The 16,062-nt window shown below is 41.7% G+C and overlaps 1 protein-coding gene and 1 pseudogene across 1 annotated transcript in view; both read right to left on the bottom strand.

Moving 5' to 3' along the window:
- LOC139563350 (neuroplastin-like) overlaps nt 1-2,118 on the bottom strand; it is a 44,978-nt gene extending 42,860 nt beyond the window's left edge. Inside the window, exon 1 of the mRNA XM_071382001.1 lies at nt 1,442-2,118. Within this exon, the coding sequence (XP_071238102.1) occupies nt 1,442-1,517 (76 nt within the window). The 5' untranslated portion in view covers nt 1,518-2,118. The remainder of the gene's footprint in view (nt 1-1,441) is intronic.
- A 9,521-nt stretch (nt 2,119-11,639) lies between these two features.
- LOC139563068 (UDP-glucuronosyltransferase 2C1 pseudogene) lies at nt 11,640-13,648 on the bottom strand (annotated as a pseudogene).
- Nucleotides 13,649-16,062: the final 2,414 nt, after the last annotated feature.

The raw sequence follows: 16,062 nt of genomic DNA, 5'->3' as shown, positions 1-16,062 counted from the left end.
CTGATTGGTGTGCCCCCTCTGGGTGGCAGAAGTGGTTCACTGGGATTGGCCATCCATCAGGGGCATGTCAGGGAAGGCAACCCTTAGCACGCAATGATGAGGAGGCTCAGACATCCTTCATGTCAAGCAAATTATGCTTCCCTCAATCCTGCCCCTTGTGACTGTGTGTTCATCAAAGACTGAAAGAAATAAACTTGGATGGCCCATGGAGAGTTGAATTCAACAAAATGTGGAAACAAATTGGTGATAATCATTTGAAAGGTTATCCATCATATTGTGGAACAAGATATTATAACCTTCAAACATGTAGGCTACACACAGATACTCCAAATGTGTTTTGTTGGAAGTTGTGTATATGTTTTGAGGTTATCAACACTCTGCTTTGAGCCCACAGTGGGATTCAGAAGCCTCAATTATGTAATATAATCTCAACTCCACTGACACACAGAGAGAAACTAATGGGTCTAAATATTTCCAGGAAACCAAAGATGCTGTTTACAATAAGGCAGATTGTATTTTGAGGGCAGAAAACAAGTAATGCCCTTTCCAAATATCAACACTGTCACTAAAAATGATATCAATGACAATGGCTGCCTATTAATTCACATGAGATGTAGAAATGACACACACACACACACAGGCACACACACACACACACATCAAGTGCAACGTTGACCTCTTTAATATGAAAGCCCGATGATTTGTTTGTTGTGTTTTAGCCAGAGAGAGACTATGGGCTTAACAGTCCTGAATCGTGCAGACTGTTTGGCAGGTTCTTCAACAGTCCACTCCATTATGCTAGGAATGCATTTACGCTGCTCTTCTTCACAGCATAACAATACTTACATCCCAAACACTAAAATATGCTACAATCAAAGAGTGTCAACAATCTGTGCATTCAGTAATCTATTTATCAATGAAGACAAATCATTAAAACCCAGCTGACTTCGTGGAGACTAAGGATTTCCAATGTATCCATCAAATAATAATAATATAATACTAACTCCAAACAGAACGAAATATCTAATACAGCTGATATTAGGAAACACCAAGCAATCACAACGATGCTCTGGTTTACAGTAACATATTTATGCTCTGGTTTTCAATAGCATATTTATCTAGTTTCAATCCATTTCCTTACACTATAAAAATGAGAATAGTGTGCGTAGGGAAATGGTCGTAAAAAATATGAGCACCCTAAATACTGTGAACAGAGTTATGTAAACAAATGTGTTCTAAATAAACACTTTATTGCTATGCGTGAATGCGCCCATGGCCCTCATATTTGACATTATATCAAATGACAGACGCCCCTTCCTCAAATCGTAATAAAATACATGTTCTCGAGTCACAGTAGGCTCCTCATTGGAACAATTAGCAAGACACTGTGTCTGACTGCGATTGTGTACAATCCCGGGCATGGTCACATCTTCATTCTTACCGTTTTGAGCCGAGACGTAATGCAGCATCAAGTTTCCAAAAAGGACCACAGCCAACATTACTGCATTGGGCTGCATTCTTGGGTTTCGATGAGAGGACCAGGCAGGGACTAGATAAGGCGATTGTGGGAGATAAGATATTGATCGCGGGAATTATAGATCTGGTCTAAAGGTGCATAGCAGAGTGGATGCGGAGTTCTTTAGAATGATCTACGAAGGCTATAAAGATAAAGTCCTCCGGAAAAATAACGAAATGAAGGCAGCAAGGAATGGTCCGGGACAGGCCGATAGCTCCGTCAGGGATGCCGATGTAGTAGGGCCATAAACGGAGCCTCCTTCATCGGATTGCGGAGGAGGTCTTTCGATGTCAGTGCGAGCGTCCACGGTTGTAGTTCCGAAGGATCAGAGATGCGCAGACCGATGCGCATTGGCGATCATAGAAACGAGGCGCTTTAGAGCCCAAAATAAAAGTGTACATTTTACAAACAGTCATTCTGAACATGCGCCAATTATTGCCTATATCAATTTGATTTCCTTTGCACATTTATTGAGTCAATCGTTTTTATTGACAGACAGTCTATCGACATATGGAATCTTAGCATCGAAATGTTGCGCAGGAAAGCTTGATCGCAAGACGTACGTCCACAAACGCGAGCAACCACCAACGCGAGCGCGCAAACACACACACGCACACCGAGAGAAATAAAGGGGCCACTTTAGGTGGTTTATCTCTAAGTAGACCTCTTGACCAATGACAATTATAGAGACACGGATAATTGCAAGGAATTCAGGTAAATCATCAATGTGCCACCTGCCCGAGGGTAAGTAATTATAGGCTGTGGTTTAATCTTCCCAAATGCCATGCCCCATCATAATACTGAAACAGGTCACTGGGTGGTAACAATTCTGCCATGAACCAAACATAGCAGCTAATTTCACCAGAAGACATAACCCAGGATACAGTGAATCCAGGTTACTGTACTGGACTGGACTGTGTATCAATCAGACAGACCCTAACTAACATGGCCTCCCTGTAATCCCTGTATTCTAGAGCTGTGCAGTGGTGTTACATGGGTGACATCTGGTGGTTCATTATAGAAGCCAGAATTCAGCTGAATCATACTGGGTATATTGTGTTGTGTGAACATTAGCAGTGGGGAAATCAATATACTTAATGGGTATATATTAATGATTTTTTGTAAACAAGTGGAAAACGCACTATGATAAATGAAAGGCCAGACTATGGCAACCCATTCAGTCAGTGTGTATACAGTACACATGTAATATCTATTTGAGGGACACTTTTTAAGTAGTACTGTCCACAATCGGATTCTGTGGCCAAATGTATCTGAGAAATTGATTCCAAAGTTGCTGCCAACTGCTGCCGCACTACAGTATCCACTGGCCATTGCACTGTGAGTATTTGTGTGCTAGAGGAAGTATTGTAAATGGCTGGTCTTCTCACCCAATGGCAGAACAAACTGGACTTCCCTCCACTTTACTCTCCTCCCTCTAGTTTATCTGTGGAAGAGTACGTTTAAAATGTAACCCCATCTGAAACCCCCCACCAGCCAATCAGCTAGGGAAAGGTCAGAGCCGATGACACACCCTCCTTTGTTCAAAACCAATGAGAGAAGAAGTGTGGCATTTTGCCCGAGGGAAAAACTTACCCCTAGAACTGTTAATCACGCATCACTTAACTGTTGCCAATGTATTCACAACGGTACACCCTCTGTTGGGCTTTTTACCTCTACTACTCTCATTTCTTGGTCTATTTAGTATGGATAGTAGACAACAATGGCTTACCAGACTGAAAAATGAACTTAGCAACAGTCCTCTGGTCTCAAATGTGGCTTTTGGATTTATCCTCATGGGACTAGAGAAGCTGGTGGAGCTGGAGTTTGAGTGTCCTTGCAATCCTAAATGGAACGGAGTGTTTTCATCTGCCTTCTTCATCATTCCTGCTGTCATGTCCTTCACGTTGATGCTGATCATTCAAGGATGCAGGTGCGATACGTGGTGCCGGAAGACTTTGTCTTTTTCCAGTTTTGTTCCTGCAATCGTGTGGCTGATCTTGTTGTTCCTCGATGGCCAGTACTTTGCTTGTGCAATGACAGACTGGAAGGGCAGATTTGTCATAGTTGATAAAGCAGCACCGCAGAAATGGTGTGAGCCAACTAGTCAGGGAGATGTCACACCGCAAGAACTAATGCTCCGCTCACAGCAGCTATTTGTTGTGTCTCAGGTGAGTTTCATTTCATGCATATCACTACATTGTTACATGCATATGTTTCATTATATGAGGTGGAATGAGGAGCTAGGGGCCATATGTATCAAGCGATTCAGAGAGGGAGTGCTGATCTAGAATCAGGTCCCCCCCCGTCCATGTAATCTTATTCATTAAGATCTAAAAGGCTAAACTGATCCTAAGTCAGCACTCGTACTCGGAAACATTCCTCCTGTTACTACACAGCTCTTACCTGTTACAAAGCGCTCTACTTATGTGGGGTGATGGAGTTGTGTGTTATCAATGACATAGATGTCTAGTCTATGCATTGCAGTCTCATTTAGGATGTTTTTCACCTTATTCAATCTTTATTTCTGCCCCCTGGTATATCAGGTTCTAGGTATATTTCTTCTCATAATCATCTGTGTGGGACTCATAGTGTATGTGATCAGAGAGAGCTGCCAGCAGGAGTCTGAGGTGCAGGATGCAGACGTAGCGGAGCTCACCGTGCTCAGGATGAGCTCTATGAGATCCAGAACGACGTGAGAGGACAGGCTCTCCCCCCCCCCCCCCCCCACCTGGCTGGCCTGCCCGCTGATGGCTCTGAGGCCCTTGCCATAACCCATGCCTTGTGTAGAGACTTTGTAAATTACCTGAATTGAGAGCTTCGTTTGAAAGTACTCTTTCTATTTGTAAATAAGGATTTTGGAGGGGATTTCTTTTACCATTTTTGGGATTTACCTTTTGCATTTTCAATGACCCCATCATTCAGAGAGTTTCTGCATTTCATGAAACTAATGACAGAAAAGCCCACACATGGTTGCATGCTGCACCCATGGAATGTACATGAGAGCAACATACGTGTATACCATGTGCAGCCTTTTCTTTCATTATCATCAACCACATTTGGCCCAGCAACAGTGTGGATCCACTTACACACTCTCATGTCATGGACCTGCCTTCAATGAAATATACGTTTATACAGTCATGCAGACAATTTTATACTAACTGGTTGAGCCAGTTCTAATGTGTTGCCTCATGATGTCAGTACCTCATGTATATTTTCTACATAAGACATATTTTGACTAATTTCAAACTCAGTTCTAGGTCAAATAGAATGTACAGTACCAGTCAAAAGTTTGGACACACCTACTCATTCAAGGGTTTTTCTTAATTTTTACTATTTTCTACATTGTAAAATAATAGTGAAGATATCAAAATTATGAAATAACACATATGGAATCATGTAGTAACCAAAAAAGTGTTAAACAAATCAAAATATATTCAAAATATAAGTAGCCACCGTTTTCCTTGATGACAGCTTTGCACACGCTTGGCATTATTTCAACCAGTTTCATGAGGTAGTCACCTGGAATGCATTTCAATTAACAGGTGTGCCTTGTTTAAAGTTCATTTGTGGAATTTCTTTCCTTCTTAATGCATTTGAGCCAATCAGTTGTGTTTTGACAAGGTAAGGGTGGTATACAGAAGATAGCCCTATTATGGCAAGAACAGCTCAAAAGGCAAAGAGAAACGACAGTCCATCATTACTTTAAGAGATGAAGGTCAGTCAATCCGGAAAATTTCAAGAACTTTGAAAGTTTCTTCAAGTGCAGTCGCAAAAACCATCAAGTGCTATGATGAAACTGGCTCTCATGAGGACCGCCACATGAAAGGAAGACCCAGAGTTACCTCTGCTGCAGAGGATAAGTTCATTAGAGTTACCAGCCTCAGAAATTGCAGCCCAAATAAATGCTTCACAGAGTTCAAGTAACAGACACATCTCAACATCAACTGTTCAGAGGAGACTGACTGCTGGAAATCTGTCCTTTGGTCCTTTGTCCTTTGTCCTTTGGTCCAAATTTGAGATTTTTGGTTCCAACCGCCATTTCTTTGTGAGATGCAGAGTGAGTGAACGGATGATCTCCGCATGTGTGGTTCCCACCGTAAGGCATGGAGGAAGAGGTGTGATGGTGTGGGGGTGCTTTGCTTGTGACACTGTCTGTGATTTATTTAGAATTCAAGGCACAATTAACCAGCATGGCTATCACAGCATTCTGCAGCGATACACCATCCCATCTGGTTTGCGCTTAGTGGGACTATAATTTGTTTTTCAACAGGACAATGACCCAACACACCTCCAGGCTGTGTAAGGGCTATTTGACCAAGAAGGAGCGTGATGGAGTGCTGCATCAGATGACCTGGCCTCCACAATCACCCGACCTCAACCCAATTGAGATGGTTTGGGATGAGTTAGACTGCAGAGTGAAGGAAAAGCAGCCAACAAGTGCTTAGCATATGTGGGAACTCCTTATTAAAGACTGTTGGAAAAGCATTCCAGGTGAAGCTGGTTGAGAGAATGCCAAGAGTGTGCAAAGCTGTCATCAAGGCAAAGGGTGGCTACTTTGAAGAATCTAAAATATATTTGGATTTGTTTAACACTTTTTGGTTACTACATGATTCCATATGTGTTATTTCATAGTTTTGATGTCTTCGTTATTATTCTACAATGTAGAAAATAGTAAAAAATAAAATAAAGAAAAACCCTTGAATGAGTAGGTGTATCCAAAATGGTGTCTGGTACTGTATCTGACAGCCATATTGCAGCTGGCTGGGCTACGCTGCACTTCACTTCCTATGTTTTCCCATTCTGGCCATCTGCAGGTATATACTAAAGGACTGGTCTTTACCCTGGCTGGACTGGCCTTCTCATTCTGTTGTGAGGCGCATCCCATCACTCCCAGACCACTGACTTCCAGGCCTAAACCCAGGCCCAGCTAAACTACATACAGTAGTTGACATTGTTCAGAGAAAAGGGATATCTCTCATACTAAGCAGAATATGTACATGTAGCACTGTTGAAAAGGAGTCATGTTATGTGTCGTCTCATGTGTAATACTGGATATTAGGTTTAACCAGGGACAAATTAAAATGTAACAACTGGTCTGTTTGTACAATGCAGTTGTTATTAAATAAATTATTTATTTAATGAAAAAAGCTCAGGCTTTTGTACAGTACTGTAACACATGCAGAATACAATATTATGACTTTTGCTTGACTATCAAAACAGAAGTTATGCCATAATTTATATGATCAAATATAATAGATATGAAATGTTTTTGGCTGCAGATGTATTTAAACAACGCTATTATTCATCACTGTCAAGTAGGCAACGTTCCATTACGCTAATAAGTGGTATCAATCTCTCTTGCCAGTAAATAATGTATTTACATTTTTGCTTTCTCAATTAAATATTATTTTATTTCACCTTTATTTAACCAGGTAGGCTAGTTGAGAACAAGTTCTCATTTACAACTGCGACCTGGCCAAGATAAAGCAAAGCAATTCGACACATACAACAACACAGAGTTACACATGGAATAAACAAACATACAGTCAATAATACAGAAGAAAAAGTCTATATACAGTGTGTGCAAATGAGGTAGGATAAGGGAGGTAAGGCAATAAATAGGCCACGGTGGCGAAGTAATTACAATATAGCAATGAAACACTGGAATGGTAGATGTGCAGAAGATGAATGTGCAAGTAGAGATACTGGGGTGAAAAGGAGCAAGATAAAAAAATACAGTATGGGGATGAGGTAGTTGGATGGGCTATTTACAGATGGTCTATGTACAGGTGCAGTGATCTGTGAGCTGCTCTGACAGCTGGTGCTTAAAGCTAGTGAGGAAGATATGAATCTCCAGCTTCAGTGATTTTTGCAGTTCGTTCCAGTCATTGGCAGCAGAGAACTGGAAGGAAAGGCGGCCAAAGGAAGAATTGGCTTTGGGGGTGACCAGTGAGATATACCTGCTGGAGCGTGTGCTACGGGTGGGTGCTGCTATGGTGACCAGTGAGCTGAGATACGCCGGGGCTTTACCTAGCAGAGACTTGTAGATGACCTGGAGCCAGTGGATTTGGCGATGAGTATGAAGCGAGGGCCAGCCAACGAGAGTGTACAGGTCGCAGTATATGGGGCTTTGGTGACAAAACGGATGGCACTGTGATAGACTGCATCCAATTTGTTGAGTAGAGTGTTGGAGGCTATTTTGTAAATGACATCGCCGAAGTCGAGGATCGGTAGGATGGTCAGTTTTACGAGGGTATGTTTGGCAGCATGAGTGAAGGATGCTTTGTTTCGAAATAGGAAGCCGATTCTAGATTTAATTTTGGATTGGAGATGCTTAATGTGTGTCTGGAAGGAGAGTTTACAGTCTAACCAGACACCTAGGTATTTGTAGTTGTCCACATATTCTAAGTCAGAACCGTCCAGAGTAGTGATGCTGGACGGGCAGGCAGGTGCGGGCAGCGATCGGTTGAAGAGCTTGCATTTAAGAGCAGTTGGAGGCCACGGAAGGAGAGTTGTAATGGCATTGAAGCTCGTCTGGAGGTTAGTTAACACAGTGTACAAAGAAGGGCCAGAGGTATACAGAATGGTGTCGTCTGCGTAGAGGTGGATCAGAGAATCACCAGCAGCAAGAGTGACATCATTGATGTATACAGAGAAGAGAGTCGGCCCGAGAATTGAACCCTGTGGCACCCCCATAGAGACTGCCAGAGGTCCGGACAACAGGGCCTCCGATTTGACATACTGAACTATCAGAGAAGTAGTTGGTGACCCAGGCGAGGCAATCATTTGAGAAACGAAGGCTGTCGAGTCTGCCGATAAGAATGTGGTGATTGACAGAGTCGAAAGCCTTGGCCAGGTCGATGAATACGGCTGCACATTAATGTCTCTTATCGATGGCGATTATGATATCGTTTAGGACCTTGAGCGTGGCTGAGGTGCACCCATGACCTGAAACCAGATTGCATAGCGGAGAAGGTACAGTGGGATTCGAAATGGTCGGTAATCTGTTTGTTAACTTGGCTTTCGAAGACCTTAGAAAGGCAGGGTAGGATAGATATAGGTCTGTAGCAGTTTGGTTCTAGAGTGTCTGCCCCTTTGAAGAGGGGGATGAGCGTGACAGCTTTCCAATCTTTGGGAATCTCAGATGATACGAAAGAAAGAAAGAGAGGTTGAACAGGCTAGTAATAGGGGTTGCAACAATTTCGGCAGATAATTTTTATAAAGAGAGGGTCCAGATTGTCTAGCCCGGCTGATTTGTAGGGGTCCAGATTTTGCAGCTCTTTCAGAACATCAGCTATCTGAATTTGGGTGAAGGAGAAATGGGGGAGGCTTGGGCGAGTTGCTGTGGGGAGTGCAGGGCTGTTGACCGGGGTTGACCGGGGTAGGGATAGCCAGGTGGAAAGCATGGCCAGCCGTAGAAAAATGCATATTGAAATTCTCAATTATAGTGGATTTATCGGTGGTGACAGTGTTTCCTAGCCTCAGTGCAATGGGCAGCTGGGAAGAGGTGCTCTTATTCTCCATGGACTTTACAGTGTCCCAGAACTTTTTTGAGTTTGTGCTACAGGATGCAAATTTCTGCTTGAAAAAGCTAGCCTTAGCTTTCCTAACTGCCTGTGTATGTATATTGGTTCCTAACTTCCCTGGAAAGTTGCATATCACGGGGGCTATTCGATGCTAATGCAGAACGCCACAGGATGTTTTTGTGCTGGTCATGGGCAGTCAGGTCTGGAGAGAACTAAGGGCTATATCTGTTCCTGGTTCTACATTTTTTGAGTGGGGCATGCTTATTTAAGATGGTGAGTAAGGCACTTTTAAAGAATAACATCCTCTACTGACGGGATGAGGTCAATATCCTTCCAGGATACCCGGGCCAGGTCGATTAGAAAGGCCTGCTCGCTGAAGTGTTTTAGGGAGCGTTTGACAGTGATGAGGGGTGGTCGTTTTCTTGGTTGAAAACAGCAGAGATGTATTTGGAAGGCAAGTTGGTTTGGATGATATCTATGAGGGTGCCCGTGTTAACGAATTTGGGGTTGTACCTGGTGGGTTCATTGATAATTTGTGTGAGATTGAGGGCATCAAGCTTAGATTATAGGATGGCCGGGGTGTTAAGTATGTCCCAGTTTAGGTCACCTAGCAGCACAAACTCTGAAGATAGATGGGGGGCAATCAATTCACATATGGTGTCCAGGGCACAGCTGGGGACAGAGGGTGGTCTATAGCAAGCGGCAACGGTGAGAGACTTGTTTCTGGAAAGGTCGATTTTTAAAAATAGAAGCTCGAATTGTTTTGGTACAGACCTGGATAGTAAGACAGAACTCTGCAGGCTATCTCTGCAGTAGATTGCAACACCGCCCCCTTTGGCAGTTCTATCTTGTCGGAAAATGTTATAGTTAGGGATAGAAATTTCAGGGTTTTTGGTGGTCTTCCTAAGCCAGGATTCAGACACGGCTAGGACATCCGGGTTGGCAGAGTGTGTTAAAACAGTGAATAAAACAAACTTAAGGAGGAGGCTTCTAATGTTAACATGCATGAAACCAAGGCTTTTACGGTTACAGAAGTCAACAAATGAGAGCACCTGGGGAATAGGAGTGGAGCTAGGCACTGCAGGGCCTGGATTGACCTCTTCATCACCAGAGGAACAGAGGAGGAGTAGGATAAGCGTACAGCTAAAGGCTATAAGAACTGGTCGTCTAATACGTTCGGAACAGAGAGTAAAAGGAGCAGGTTTCTGGGTGCAATAGAATAGATTCAAGGCATAATGTACAGACAAAGGTATGGTAGGATGTGAGTACATTGGAGGTAAACCTAGGCATCGAGTAATGATGGGAGAGATATTGTCTCTAGAGACGTTTAACTTCTCTGCGCTACGGATCCCTTTTACGGGATCACTTTCCTAAACAACCGCTAAAATTGCAGGGCGCCAAATGCATAAATATTACTAAAAATATTTATAATCATGCAATCACAAGTGAAATATACCAAAACACAGTTTAGCTTGTTGTTAATCCACCTATCGTGTCAGATTTAGAAAATATGCTTTACAGCGAAAGAAATTTAAGCTTTTGTGAGTGTATCAATCAATGCTACAACAGCTAGCCCCAAATTAGCATGGTCACGAAAGTCAGAAAAGCAATAAAATTAATCGCTTACCTTTGATAATCTTTGGATGTTTGCACTCACAAGACTCCCAGTTACACAATAAATGTTATTTTTGTTCGATAAATATTACTTTTATAACAAAAAAAACGCCATTTGGGTTGCGCATTATGTTGAGAAAACTACAGCCTCGTTCCGGTCCTGAAAGGAAGATGAAAATTCCCAAACGTATCAGATTAAAAAATATTACAAAAAATATTTATAATCATGCAATCACAAGTGAAATATACCAAAACACAGCTTAGCTTGTTGTTAATCCATCTATCATGTCAGATTTTGAAAATATACTTTACAGCGAAAGAAATCCAAGCTTTTGTGAGTGTAGCAATCAATGCTAGAACAGTTAGCCTTATATTAGCTTGGTTAGCTTGGTCACGAAAGTCAGAAAAGCAATAAAATGAATCGCTTACCTTTGATAATCTTCGGATGTTTGCACTCACGAGACTCCCAGTTACACACCAAATTTATTTTTGTTCGATAAATATTACTTTTATCACAAAAAAAAAACATTTGGGTTGCACATTATGTTCAGAAAACCAAAGCGACAAATTCCAGAAAGTATCCGTAATGGTCGTAGAAACATGTCAAATGTTTTTTATAATCAATCCTCAGGTTGTTTTTAACAAACATAATCGATAATATTTCAACCGGACCATAACCTATTCATTAAGAGAGAAAAGGAAAATGGGGAGCTCCTCTCTGGCGCGCAGGAACTATTCAGAGGACACCTGACTACTTTTGAAAAATGTCGCTCATTTTTCAAAATAAAAGCCTGAAACTATGTCTAAAGCCTGGTCACAGCCTGAGGAAGCCATTGGAAAAGGAGTCTGGTTGATACCCCTTTAACTGGAAGATAGACGGTCCAGGAAACACAGATAAAAAAATAAAAATATCACATTGAGCAGGGCTAGAGGCTCTACAGTGAAATAAGACAGTAATCACTAACCAGGACAGTAATGGACAATGCATATTGATATTAGGGAGAGGCATGCATAGCCGAGTGATCATAGGGGTCCAGTGAGTGGTTGGGCTGGCTGGAGACACGGCGATTCAGACAGCTATCAGGCCGGGGCTAGCAAGCTAGCAGAAGGGCCTTAGAGGGACGTCGCGACGGAGGAAAGTATGTTTTAGCCTCCTCGTGCGGTGATGTTGATAGACCAGTTGTGATGGATTAGTAGGGTTCCGAGTCGCAGAGGGGTCCAAGTCCAATTGGCAAAATAGGTATAGTGGCCCAAGAAATGTGTCTATTCAAGCCAATACACAATGGCCTTCTCAAATAATTTCATTCATGTTGAATTTTTTGTCTACTACACATCCTGAAGTATAAACACCTGATCAAGGTAACAGTAATCAGCAGAATAAGAAGCACAACAGTCAGTAAAAACACCATTACATCTACAGACTGGGAGGAGTACCAGGGGATTCTGTAGGACTCTGTACGCAGGTGAGCTGCACCTTTGTGTCTCATGACAAACTCAATCCAGAAGAGGGCAGTGTCCAGGGGCTCTATTGGCACGTCCCTGTGTAGCCTGGAGAGTCTCTGCATGTTCGTCCTGTAGGTTGGCTCATTCAGAACTTCCTGTAAGGCCTGGGAGAATATGTTTCTATCTAGTGTTGCGAAATTCACAACCTTTGCTACACCCTTCACTTTCATTCTTGAAAGATTGTCAGGTTGGTCGAACAGCAGAGGAAGGCCTACTATTGGAACACCGTGGTAGATAGCCTCGAAAATCCCATTTGTTCCTCCGTGAGCTACAAACTGCCTTGTCTTAGGGTGTCCTAAAAGATCATTCTGAGGCATCCAGTCAACTAGTAAGGTGTTGTTTCCCAGAGTAGCTGGCCTTTCTCCTTTGTACCTCCAGATTACCTTCTGAGGCAGTTGGGCAAAAGCAGCAGCTATCTCATCAGCTATATCATGTGGAAGTTGTCCAATTAAAGTCCCCAAAGACATGATAATGACGCCCTGCACCCCAGAACTCTGAACAAACTCCTCCAAGTTTTGGGGAAGAGGCTTGGCAGGTTTACATTGGAACCCTCCCATATAGATAACATTAGGCATGGTGGGACGAGGGAACTCAAAAACAAAGTCAACTCTCATGAGCCATAAATCAGCAGCTTGAAACAATGAGAAGTAGTCGACCTCAGGACCAAAGTAACGACTAACCAAAGCGGAATAATGAGGTCTCGTTGTCTGTCTGTACAGATACTGCCTGATGACATAAACAAGGATGTTACGGACACGCTCAAAAAAAACTAATCTTGTCTGTTAACTCTGCAGCAGGAATTGGAACATAAGATAGCAGAGAGGGAGCAATAACAAAATGACCCTCACCGCCTATAGTCCATCTAACATTGAAAACAAGGGGCACATTTAAATAGTGCGCCAGCACAACGCCTCCCCCACTTAATGGGTCTGTCAGAACCAAGTCATACTTGGTTTCTCTAATAGACTGCATCAACTGTTTATTCTCTAACATTTTGATTATCATCTCACACACTTTGCGGTGGATTTCAAAAAACCCATTCTTCAACTCCATGTCCAAACTAAAACGAGTCCAAGCAGAGTTTCCCTCTCTCTTTATCTGTATTAGTCTTGACACAAATGAGCGAAATAATTCCTCATCAGCTCCACCTGGAATATCAATTGTGATTGAACTGTAGTGAGGGGAGGTCTCCTTGATGTACCAGCTGTCTGATGGCCGTACTACTGACACACTGTGACCTCTTGAATGCAGCGCTTCAATAATGACCTTCATGTTGACCCAGTGGCTGCCGTCTTGAGGAAACACCAGGACTTTCCCACCATGGACAGCAGGAATTGAGAGGGTCAACAGGGTAACAATGAAGATACCAGGGAGACACATCTTCACTAGCTGCTTCACATAAGCATGAATCAATTTTACCTGAAATATACAAAAATAAGGTCAAATAAATCTAATAAAATTATGTTTTGACATGAGAAAAATTAAAACAGGCCTACATTTTTTTTCTTTAGGCTACAAATAAGTCCCTACACTGTCCACAATATTGATTGGCCTACTTTAAAGTAATACAGTATAATCTTTCACTGTCAGAGAAATACTTTTTTTACATGAGAAAAAATAAAAACATTCTTGATTGTGATGCTTAATTATAATTTTTTTCGCTACAAATAAGTCCCTACACTATCCACAATATTGATACTTTAAAGTTTAAACAACTTTTCATGACAAAAGATTGATTACGTAATACAGTATAATCTTTCATTCTGAGAGATAAATTATTTTCTTCTCCGATATAAATGTCTCTTGAACGTTAGGAAATTATCAAATTCTGTATATTTCGCAGAAGTGAAACCTATTTCAAATCCTAATGTCAGGCTACACGTTAACATTGTATTATATTTGACAGTAGCTCCGAATCAACAATCTGTCGTGAGTGTGAACAAACAACGTCACAACAGAATCCATACATGCGGACCTAATATAATTGAAGGCTTACGTTCCGGTTTTCATCCAAAGAACAAAGAATTTGAAATTAAGCCTATTTCAGAGCCATTCTGGCTGTAAATCAGTTCGTAGGTATTTGTAATAATCTCGGAAATCAGAGAGGAAGAGGCGAAATCAGTATAGACTCTAGACATCCGCGTTGGCTCCCACAATTTTCAAATGCTCCTTCTATTTTTGTTTTTCAAAACCGTAGACTTCTCAGCACATTGAATGGGTGCGTTCGAGCCGATCGCTTTTATCAAGTTGCTCACCACCTTTCAAAGCTTAACTCGGTGATGCCTTAAACGGAACCCAAACCGGCTGCGCGCCTGGGGCCATGATGCGCCATCGTGCATGAATTTATTTTGTCCCCCCACACCAAACAAGATCACGATTATCGAGGAGATAAAATACATTTGACTTTGCTATTCTGTCTTTATTAATTGAGCTGTTCTCTTTCTGAAAAGAGAAGATGTTTGTTTAAACCCAGGCAGCTTTTAGGGAAGCACTGTTGTTTGGTTATACAGTGCCTTGCAAAAGTATTCATCCCTCTGGACGTTTGTCCTATTTTGTTGCATTACAACCTGTAATTTAAATGGATTTTTATTTGGATTTAATGTAATGGACATACACAAAATAGTTTAAATTGGTGAAGTGAAATGGAAAAAATAAATTGTTTCAAACAATTCAAAAAAATAAAAAACGGACAAGTGGTGCTTGCATATGTATTCACCCCCTTTGCTATGAAGCCCCTAAACAGGATCCGGTGCAACCAATTACCATCAGAGATCACATAATTAGTTAAATAAAGTCCACCTGTGTGCAATCTAAGTGTCACATGATCTGTCACATTATCTCAGTATATATACACCTGTTCTGAAAGGCCCCAGAGTCTGCAACACCACTAAGCAAGGGACACCACCAAGCAAGCGGCACCATGAAGACCAAGCAGGGGCGAAAATCTGATATCAACCTTGGAGGGGACAATTACATTACATTTTCTCAAGAGCAATTCCTGAGGGGGACACCAAAAGTAGTGCTGTAACACATAATATACATTTAACATATTACAACGTAGGCTGAGGAACCATAATTCCTACAACTGAATAATTGATAGGTACAGTAGTTAACTGAAGGGTTTAACCAACTTGTTCAAATGTTTAAATCATTATAATACTACTACTAATAATAGTTATAGCAGTGCTCCTTACCAGTCCAGTATGTATGCAGGTATTCGTACTTACAACCAGCAATATCAAGAAAGGCCAGTAGGTAGCAATGGTACTGTACACTGTATGGGTGCAGTTTTCATAAATACAATGAACATGGTGTGATCTCATCTAAAATAATCTCCATTGATAACCATCACAAAGTTAGTCTCCGTATTGAATTGACCTTTTAATTTGACTTTTTCTGATACATTTATATAGTCATTAAATGTGCCACTGGCCTGAGTCTACTACAATATCTTTACAAGAACAAAAAGCTTAAAATAAGTACAGTTCTAAAAGCAAAATAACTACTTCAATGAAAAACCCAAATAAATCAAACAAAATATCCTTCAGTCAGTGTCTCAACTCTTCAAACAGCAGCTATGGACAAGTATGTCGCACAAAGTATGCAATTTTAAATAAAATAACATGAAATAAATAATTTGTAAGTGTACTGTCGTGTACTGTCATGTACTAAAAACTACTCTCCTCTAGGCTGCTTAGTACCCGCTCATACTGCCCTAGCACAGCTCTAATAGCAGTATTCCGCACAGTCCACCTTGTTGGACATAGGGGTTTCCGGGTGGGCAGATGTGTTTCTTTGGACGTGGCAATTGATTCAAACATGCTCTTAAACTTTCCTGACTGGCCATAGAGGACACCTAACTGATGGACCCAAGAAAGGGAATCCCGGATCAGTGGGGAGGCT

This window comes from Salvelinus alpinus, chromosome 33, assembly GCF_045679555.1.
Source record: "Salvelinus alpinus chromosome 33, SLU_Salpinus.1, whole genome shotgun sequence".
NCBI classification, from domain to species: Eukaryota; Metazoa; Chordata; class Actinopteri; order Salmoniformes; family Salmonidae; genus Salvelinus; species Salvelinus alpinus.
The sequence above is the reverse complement of the archived record's forward strand: the minus strand, read 5'-3'. Positions and strand labels throughout refer to the sequence as shown.